At 41.2% G+C, this 10,721-nt stretch overlaps 1 protein-coding gene across 1 annotated transcript; it reads right to left on the bottom strand.

Moving 5' to 3' along the window:
- Positions 1 to 9,021: 9,021 nt before the first annotated feature.
- LOC110537923 (nuclear protein 1) lies at positions 9,022 to 10,412 on the bottom strand. The gene is made up of 3 exons (XM_021624391.3): positions 10,173 to 10,412; positions 9,805 to 9,942; positions 9,022 to 9,523 (listed from the first exon to the last, which is right to left on the bottom strand). Exons 1-2 carry the CDS (start codon positions 10,270 to 10,272, stop codon positions 9,815 to 9,817), a joined length of 228 nt encoding a protein of 75 aa, XP_021480066.3. The 5' UTR covers positions 10,273 to 10,412; the 3' UTR covers positions 9,022 to 9,523; positions 9,805 to 9,814.
- Between the last annotated feature and the right edge of the window lie 309 nt (positions 10,413 to 10,721).

Below are 10,721 nucleotides of genomic sequence, written 5' to 3'. Positions count from 1 at the left end.
ACAAAATGAGAAAAAAAAATCCTGGAAATCACATTGTAGGATTTTTAATGAATGTATTTGCAAATTATGGTGGAAAATAAGTATTTGGTCAATAACAAAAGTTTATCTCAATACTTTGTTTTATACACTTTGTTGGCAATGACAGAGGTCAAACATTTTCTGTAAGTCTTCACAAGTTTTTCACACACTGTTGCTGGTATTTTGGCCCATTCCTCCATGCAGATCTCCTCTAGAGCAGTGATGTTTTGGGGCTGTTGATGGTCAACACGGACTTTCAACTCCCTCCAAAGATTTTCTATGGGGTTGAGATCTGGAGACTGGCTAGGCCACTCCAGGACTTTGAAATGCTTCGTACGAAGCCACTCCTTCGTTTCCCGGGCGGTGTGTTTGGGATCATTGTCATGCTGAAAGACCCAGCCACGTTTCATCTTCAATGCCCTTGCTGATGGAAGGAGGTTTTCACTCAAAATCTCATGATACACGGCCCCATTCATTCTTTCCTTTACACGGATCAGTCGTCCTGGTCCCTTTGCAGAAAAACAGCCCCAAAGCATGATGTTTCCACCCCCATGCTTCACAGTAGGTATGGTGTTCTTTGGATGCAACTCAGCATTCTTTGTCCTCCAAACACGGCGAGTTGAGTTTTTACCAAATAGTTATATTTTGGTTTCATCTGACCATATGACATCCTCCCAATCTTCTTCTGGATCATTCAAATGCTCTCTAGCAAACTTCAGACGGGCCTGGACATGTACTGGCTCTAGCAGGGGGACACGTCTGGCGCTGCAGGATTTGAATCCCTGGCGGCGTAGTGTTACTGATAGTAGGCTTTGTTACTTTGGTCCCAGCTCTCTGCAGGTCATTCACTAGGTCCCTCCGTGTGGTTCTTGGATTTTTGCTGACCGTTCTTGTGATAATTTTGACCCCAAGGGGTGAGATCTTGAGTGGAGCCCCAGATCGAGGGAGATTATCAGTGGTCTTGTATGTCTTCCATTTCCTAATAATTGCTCCCACAGTTGATTTCTTCAAACCAAGCTGCTTACCTATTGCAGATTCAGTCTTCCCAGCCTGGTGCAGGTCTACAATTTTGTTTCTGGTGTCCTTTGACAGCTCTTTGGTCTTGGTCATAGTGGAGTTTGGAGTGTGACTGTTTGAGGTTGTGGACAGGTGTCTTTTATATTGATAACAAGTTCAAACAGGTGCCATTAATACAGGTAACAAGTGGAGGACAGAGGAGCCTCTTAAAGAAAAAGTTACAGGTCTGTGAGAGCCAGAAATCTTGCTTATTTTCCACCATAATTTGCAAATAAATTCATAAAAATCCTACAATGTGATTTTCTGGATTTTTTTTCTCATCTTGTCTGTCATAGTTGAAGTGTACCTATGATGAAAATTACAGGCCTCTCTCATCTTTTTAAGTGGGAGAACTTGCACAATTGGTGGCTGACTAAATACTTTTTTTGCCCCACTGTATATAGAGTAACATTGCTACGGTAGACTAAAATGCCTTCTAATATGAAGAAAGTTATTGTGTTTGTTTTGTTTTTAAAGCTTACGGTAGGGGTAAAAGCTGAACATTGTTTGAGAGTGATCCGTGTGTATTAGCAGTAGTTATTGTGAGGGTCTTGCTATTGGGACGTCCTAGTTGAAAGAAACAGATATGGAGACTAGTCAAAGTAACAATGTTAATGGTAATATTAGTGTATTTCAGATAGGCCTCTAATAATGCAATATCTTAGTAATTTGAGTAAGTAAATGTTTCAATACAAGGTCACGTGACGAACAGGGGGCTTGAGTCTTGGGACATTATATTAGAGGCTGCCATCTGGTGTTTGGGTTAGAGAAACACTTCCTCTGGACAAAAATATCATAAAGAAGAATAAAATAAGTGGTACTCACTGAACTCAAACAGTAAAGGACATAGTGGGACATTTGGGACAGAGGTATCAATAATTGAATGAGATACTTTTTTTGACCATTTCCATTACTAGCAAAATGCTTGTGCTTCTAGTTCCAAAAGTGCAGTAATATCTAACAAGTAATCTAACAATTCCCCAACAACTACCTAATACACACAAATCTAAATGGGTGGAATAAGAATATGTACATATTGATATATGGATGACCGATGGCCGAGCGTCATAGGCAAGATGCAATAGATGGTATAAGATGCAGTATATACATATGAGATGAGTGATGTAAGATATGTAAACATCATTAAAGTTGCATTGTAGTGACTATTGAGTCTCTATGTAGGCAGCAGCCTCTCTGAATTAATGATTGCTGTTAAGCAGTCTGATTGCCTGGAGACAAATACAAAATAAAATAAATATACCTCTGAATTTAAATATACCTCTAAATACACCTCTGCTGTTTTCAACCAAGATCTCAGCAATCACTGCCTCATTGCCTGCATCCGTAAAGGGGCAGCTGTCAAACGACCTCCACTCATCACTATCAAACACTCCCTGAAACACTTCAGCGAGCAGGCCTTTCTAATCAACCTGGCCTGGGTATCCTGGAAGGATATCGACCTCATCCCGTCAGTAGAGGATACCTGTTTTTTTTTTTAAATGCCTTCCTCACCATCTTAAATAAGCATGCCCCATTCAAGAAATTTAGAACCAGGAACAGATATAGCCCTTGGTTCTCTCCAGACCTGACTGCCCTTAACCAACACAAAAACATTCTGTGGCGTTCTGCATTAGCATTGAACAGCCCCCGTGAAATGCAACTTGTTAGGGAAGTTAGAAACCAATATACACAGGCAGTTAGAAATGCCAAGGCTAGCTTTTTCAAGCAGAAATTTGCTTCCTGCAACACAAACTCAAAAAGGTTCTGGGACATTGTAAAGTCCATGGAGAATAAGAGCACCTCCTCCCAGCTGCCCTCTGCACTGAAGATAGGAAACTCTGTCACCACTGATAAATCTACTATAATTGAGAATTTTAATAAGCATTTTTCTACGGCTGGCCATGCTTTCCACCTGGCCACCCTAACCCGGTCAACAGCACTGCACCCCCCACAGCAACTCGCCCAAGCCTTCCCCATTTCTCCTTCTCCCAAATCCAGTCAGCTGATGTTCTGAAAGAGCTGCAAAATCTGGACCCCCACAAATCAGCCAGGCTAGACAATCTGGACCCTTTCTTTCTAAAATTATCTGCCGAAATTGTTGCAAGCCCTATTACTAGCCTGTTCAACCTCTCTTTCGTGTCGTCTGAGATTCCCAAAGATTGGAAAGCAACTGCGTTCATCCCCCTCTTCAAAGGGGGGGACACTCTTGACCCAAACTGCTACAGACCTATTTCTATCCTACCCTGCCTTTCAAGGTCTTCGAACGCCAAGTTAACAAACAGATCACCGACCATTTCGAATCCCACCGTACCTTCTCCGCTATGCAATCTGGTTTCGGAGCAGGTCATGGGTGCACCTCAGCCACGCTCAAGGTTCTAAATGATATCTTAACCGCCATCGATAAGAAACAATACTGTGTAGCCATGTGTAGTATTCATTGACCTGGCCAAGGCTTTCGACTCTGTCAATCACCACATCCTCATCGGCAGACTCAACAGCCTTGGTTTCTCAAATGATTGCCTCGCCTGGTTCACCAACTACTTCTCCGACAGAGTTCAGTGTGTCAAATCTGAGAACCTGTTGTCCGGGCCTCTGGCAGTCTCTATGGGGGTACCACAGGGTTCAATTCTTGGGCAGACTCTCTTCTCTGTATATATCAATGATGTCGCTCTTGCTGCTGGTGAGTCTCTGATCCACCTCTACGCAGACGACACCATTCTGTATACTTCTGGCCCTTCTTTGGACACTGTGTTAACAACCCTCCAGACGAGCTTCAATTCCTTACAACTCTCCTTCTGTGGCCTCCAACTGCTCTTAAATACAAGTAAAACTAAATGCATGCTCTTCAACCGATCGCTACCTTGACCTGCCTGCCCGTTCAGCATCACTACTCTGGACAACCTCAAATACCTAGGTGTCTGGTTAGACTGTAAACTCTCCTTCCAGACTCACATAAAACATCTCCAATCCAAAGTTAAATCTAGAATTGGCTTCCTATTTCACAACAAAGCATCCTTCACTTATGCTGCCAAACATACCCTCGTAAAACTGACCATCTTACCGATCCTCGACTTTGGCGATGTCATTTACAAAATAGCCTCCAACACCCTACTCAACAAATTGGTTGCAGTCTATCACAGTGCAATCCGTTTTGTCACCAAAGCCCCATATACTACCCACCACTGCGACTAGTACGCTCTCGTTGGCTGGCCCTCGCTTCATACTCGTCGCCAAACCCACTGGCTCCAGGTCATCTACAAGACCCTGCTAGGTAAAGTCCCACCTTATCTCTGCTCTCTGGTCACCATAGCTGCACCCACCCATAGCACGCGTTCCAGCAGGTATATCTCACTTGTCACCCCCAAAGCCAATTCCTCCTTTGGCCGCCTCTCCTTCCAGTTCTCTGCTGCCAATGACTGGAACGAACTACAAAAATCTCTGAAACTGGAAACACTTATCTCCCTCACCAGCTTTAAGCACCAGCTGTCAGAGCAGTTCACAGATCACTGCACCTGTACATAACCCATCTATAAATAGCGCAAACAACTACCTCTTCCCCTACTGTATTTATTTATTTATTTAGCTCCTTTGCACCCCAGTATTTCTACTTTGCACACTCATCTACTGTCAAATCTACCATTCCAGTGTTTTAATTGCTATATTGTATTTACTTCGCCACCATGGCCTAATTATTATTGCCTTTACCTCCGTTATCTCACCTCATTTGCTCACATTGTATATAAACTTATTTTTCTACTGTATTATTGACTGTATGTTTGTTTTACTCCATGTGCAACTCTGGTCTGCGCATGTTCTGAGAACGCGGCTAGGGATGCCGTCTGGGCCAGCAGCCTTTTAAGGGTTAACATGTTTAAATGTCTTACTCACGTCGGCCAAGGAGAAGAAGAATGGGGTCCAGCAGTCCTAGTTAGCGGGCAGAGTCGGTGGCACTGTATTTATTTACTATCCTCATAGAGGGCAAAGAAGGTGTTTAATTTGTCTGGAAGCAATACGTCGGTGTCCGTGACATGGCTGGTTCTGTTTTTGTAGTCCGTAATTGCCTGTAGACCCTGCCATATACGTCTCGTGGCTGAGCCGTTGAATTGGGACTCCACTTTGTCCCTATACCAACATTTCGGTTGTTTGATTGCCTTGTGGAGGGAATAACTCCACGGTTTATATTCTGCCATATTCCCAGTCCTCTTTCCATGGTTAAATGCGGTTAAATGCGCTTTCAGTTTTGCGCAAATGCCTCCACCCATCCATGGTTTTTGGTTAGGGTAGGTTTTGATAGTCACAGTGGGCACAACATCTCCAATGCACTTCCTTATGAACTCATTCACTGAGTCAGCGTATAGATTTATGTCATTCTCTGAGGCTGCCCAGAACATTTCCCAGTCCGCGTGATCAAAACAATCTTGAAGCGTGGATTCCGATTGGTCAGACCAGCGTTGAATGGTTCTAGTCACGGGTACATCCTGTTTGAGTTTCTGCCTATAGAAGCAAGATGGAGTCATGGTCAGATTTCCCGAAGGGAGGGCGGGGGAGGGTCTTGTATGCATCGTGGAAGTTAGAGTAGCAATGGTGCAGTATATTGCCCGTGCGGGTGCTGCAATCAATATGCTGACAGATTTTAGGTAGCCTTGTTCTCAAATTTGCTTTGTTAAAATCCCCAGCTACAATAAATGCAGTCTCAGGATGTATGGTTTCCAGTTTACATAGACTCCAGTGAAGTTCCTTGAGGGCCGTCGTGGTATCTGCTTGAGGGGTTATATATGCAGCTGTGACGATAACAGACGAGAATTTTCTTTTGCGTGTAGATTGGTAAGGAAAATTTTTTATTTCATCCATTTTAGAATAAATCTGTAAAGTAACAAAATGTGGAAGAGGGAAAGAGGTCTGAATACTTTCCGAATGCACTGTATAGTGTATAATACAACAGCAACATGTGCACAGACATACACACATGATCTCTCTAACACACTACAACATGCACTCACCATGGTCTCAGTGGTCTCTTTCAGGAATTTCCAATGGCTAGTTGCTAGGCAACCAGGGCAACTTCTAAATTCACCGGTAACTCCACTGCAGATGGGGGGGGGCACACCGTTTGGGCGAGTGTTCTCTTCTTTCCCATTCCTCTAAACCAGTTGATGTGATGATGCACAAGTCATGCAACAATCTGACAAATTGTTTATATGTCTGCCTTTCTATGCATATATTTAACCCCTGATTTTATATAAGCCTAAATCCTATTGGCACCTATGTCATGAGTGAGTGGAGGGGAGTAGTGAATTCGTGATTTCTCCTGTCATTACACATCGAGCCTGAATAACTGACAAGTCAATGCATAGGCTATGCCTTGAACAACTCTAATGGGATCTGGATCTGGCATGACAATGACAAGTTGGCTGAAGCAGAAACAGACCATAGCATCCAGACCATTGAATGCTTATATTCTGTTAGCTGTAACTTATTTATGTATGTATAATGCCAGAAACATCTATAATTCATCAACAAACCAATCACTTGTCCCAGACTATGGTTGCGTTTACACAGGCAGTCAAATTCTGATATTTTGCCCAATGGCAAAACAGCTGATCTGACCAATTAGTGAAAAAAAGAACAGAATTGGGCTGCCTGTGTAAATGCAGCCTTGTCTTCTGTTTTTATCTGCTGTTAAGTACGAACATGAAATTAGCTAACATCTGTCTGTTTGTTGACAATATCTCTGTTTGTTTGATCATGCAAGTGTGTGTGTGTGTGTGTCTATTTTCAAGAGGCCATGATGGGGTGATTTATATAATCCGATTAGTTAGTATTACGCTGAGGTACACTCCCCAAAGACAGCAGGGGGAATTTGACAACTGTGTGTGTGCATGTACATGCAGTAAAAGGCTACAGTGTGTGTATATGAATGTATATTCCCCTGTGTTTCATGAATACGTTTTCATTACATGATCTTGTTTTCATTTCTGCTAATGGTTATTTTTATAAATATAAATGGGGCCAATGTGTGACACTGGGACCAACATTTAATATGATTTGAAACAAAAATAAAACATATTGTCATGCAGTTAGACATGTGTATATACAGGAATTAAAATGAATATATGCAAATTGGCTCATAACTCTACCAACATAACATAGACCTAGGACTACACATTCTTTAAGCAGGGTTCATACAGACATTGTCAAGTCAAATTCAAGGACATTAAAGGACTTTTTCAAGCACTTAATTGTACATTTCAAGGACCTCAATGTTATACAATTGTATAATTTATATAATTGTACATAGGACCTAATATAGAACCTCACCTCCCCCAAAAAGCATGCAAAAAGTATAAAAAATAAACAGGTTCCTATTTTAATGGAAGAATTTGTATGGAAAGCCAAGTTGAAGCCAGCATTAGATGTTGTCATCCACATAACAGAATGTGGTTTTACCGCAACAGAGGAGCACAACATCCTTCAATTGAAGCCGCGGGAAACAAACGAAAGTGGCCATATCACTCACAAAAACGAAATCACGGATAACTATAAGGAGAACTTTTAAATTGGCAACAATAATTACAATGACTTTTCCAAGTACCGAATTGAGGAAATGTCTGATTTTAAAAGGTAGGCCTATTCCAGTGCTTGCATTTCTGAGCTCCAAATTCAAGTAGGCTACTTCAAGCCCTTTGTATTGTTTAAAATTGCAGGTGTAACATGGAAAACAAAATGTATTTGACATGTTCTTTCATTACCAGATCATATTGTGAATAAACCCACTAGGCTATGTAATTTGTCATATCCAGAATAATTCATAGGAAAAGCGTTGGGTGTTGCACAATAGTTTATCCGATATTCACCCCCAGTAGACTCGTTTCCAATCCAAGGCACAAAAACATGAAAAAAAGACCTTGATGCTTTTTCTGTTGAATCTAATGAGACCCTGCTGTAAATCAACAACAGATGGACACCAAATGCACATCCAACAAGTATTATGCATAATTTTTGAAGAACCACAATGACAGTATTGATTTAGGTATCAAGTAGTGGAGGCTTCTCAGAGGAGGAAGGAGAGGACCATCCTCAGTGTATTTAATAAAAATAGTGAAACATTGACAGATAAAACTATTAAATATTCACGTCACCAAATAATTGATTAAAACACTTTTGTATTGAAGGTCTACAGTAACCTTAACAGCACTGTATCAAATCAAAAAGCTAATTTTATTTGTCACACTTGTGAGTGCATTTGACAGCAAGTTTCTCTTCAATTTAGAAATAGGGAATTACTTTCAAAACAAGACAAACTGCCATGTAGGCTATGCTGCCTTGAAAGACGTGATACTAACCGAATATAAAAACCCTGTCCAATATCAACTCATTTCAGTGCAAGGGTAGCCTTCATTTTCAGATGAGATGCAAAGCACCACTTGTTATTCTCATTATCCATTTAGATTAAACAGTTGAATGAGCAGTCATACAAATTGCTTTTCTTTTGCATTTTTTGTTATTTGTCAAGGGCTCTTCAAATTGTCAATTTGACAGTAATCCCTTAATTCTTTGGCACAAATTTTCTAAAATAGAGCATTCCCAAAGAGGACTAACTTGACACATCTGTTACTGCCACCTAGTGGCTTGTTTGAAGATTAAAGCCCATGACACCATCCATGAAGACAAATTCATAATTAAAGACGTCCTCCAGTGATGTTGGAAAAGTAATATCCCAAGTATAAAGACAGTAAACTACACACACCAGAAGGTTAAAAAAAAAAGGTTAAGAAAAATAGTGTTTAGACTGCAAACTTTAAGGAATAGGGCATTCAAAGAGTTGGTTGGATGGAAAGTTGTGATGTCAGCCTCCCCCTGCTATGTCGTGACTTACCTGGACCACCTATTGAGATGTGCCTTTTGTTAAGTAAATTGAGTTAAATGGACATGAAAAGGAGACTGGAGTACCACTTTACACCAAGACTTTTAATATATTTTATGAAAGCATTTATTTTCAATACACTTTTTAAAAATCAATCAATTTTCAGAACCTCTTTGGTTTATAAAAACATTAAGTGACAAGCATCGTCAATTAAGACTTAAAAACAATACCACATTGATACTGAAAAGCGATGCAGCCTGCCAACACCCACATTACTCTCCACTTGCGTGGGAAGGTCGTTCAGAAGCCGCTTGCACAAGTGGTCTACATCACCTTCAGCAGAGATCTACCCATGAATGAGGTGAACAACCAATATGGGGCCACTCCCACCGACCGTACCATCAGTTCTATGAAGGAGAGGACTGAAATCTCCCTTCACTGAAGCTACAGTCAAACTCATTGGCAGCATGTGACCCGTCCTCATATTCACCTCCCTCTACATCAGAGTTCACCGTCTGCCTGCCCATTTGGTTTTGTCGCCAAAGCGGCCATGGTCGGTTGCCAGGGTTAGCCGTCCGATTTGTCCTGAACGGAAAGACAAATGCACTTTGGTTACGTTCTGCCTACTTGACCGTTTGCTACATGAGGGTGGTAGGAACAGACTACTGATATAGGATCAAAACAATGCCTTAAAATAGTATTTAGTAGGCCAATAAGCATACAAAAAAAAGAATTCACTGTAGATCAAATGTTGAATATTCACTTTCTCAAACTTTGTATTTAGTCCCACACCTGAGCCCCAGATGAAATAATGAATGTTTAAAAATGTGAAGTGTATCCAAAGATTGTGTGGGGGGGGGGCTTACCTCCATTTACTCACGCCTTGGCTTTCTTTTCAGTGTTCTGAAGTTTCTCTACGAGCTTGCGCTCGTGTCCTCCGGGGTTGGGGCGGTTGGTATTGTCGCTGGCTTCCTTCTTTGACCGCCCCTTGCGGCTAGCGCCGCCTGAAAACAGTGCGAGTTCACAGTTCAGATTGAGAGACTTTGAAAACAATAAAAACAAATTTAAAAAACTCACTTGCCCCCATTGCAACGTCATAGCAGTCAACATGTGCCACTTACGACACGTTGAGGAGTTTGAAATGTATTTTTCAATTCTTTGCGGTGACCATGATTTGGTGGTCGTAACTTGATAATCCATTGCACAAACAAGTATAAAAACTACTGATACTTACATGTGTATTTTTCTGAAAGGTTATAGTATTCATATTCGTCATAGTGTTGTTCTTCAAAGTAAGTTGGCTCAACATTCTTCACGTCTACGAAGCTTGACATAGCGACTCTTCTATTGAACAGATAAACAGTAAATGAACACTAACTTTTCGCCGGACAGCAACAAAAACAACTTTAGAAAGCAGTTATTTTCCACGGGTGTTTCTTTTTTTTTTTTACTCTAGAAATGAGTGGTTTATGCGCTTGCCCGTGTGCTTTATAAAGCATGGTCGCTCCTCCCTTTCTCCATGTCTCCCAGTTTTGTTATGAGTCATTGGCCATTGCCTGAGTCAGTGAACGTTGCATGAGTTTTTGGTAAATGTTTGACGCCAACTTTCAATAAAATATGTCACTGTAGTTTAAGGTCCCTCATGTTTGTTTATTTTCATCAGGTGCCCTTTATTGATTTAATTTGCTCTACATCTCGTGGTACATGTTGTCTTTCTCTTTATTAGTAGCCTGTTTGTATTTGTGTAATCTATTCCATTGCACAATTATGCTTTATCCTTTCT

Source organism: Oncorhynchus mykiss, chromosome 12, assembly GCF_057628025.1.
Source record: "Oncorhynchus mykiss isolate SJ-2025 chromosome 12, ASM5762802v1, whole genome shotgun sequence".
Taxonomy (NCBI): Eukaryota; Metazoa; Chordata; class Actinopteri; order Salmoniformes; family Salmonidae; genus Oncorhynchus; species Oncorhynchus mykiss.
Note: the sequence above shows the minus strand (reverse complement) of the source record. Positions and strands in the feature narration are given on the sequence as shown.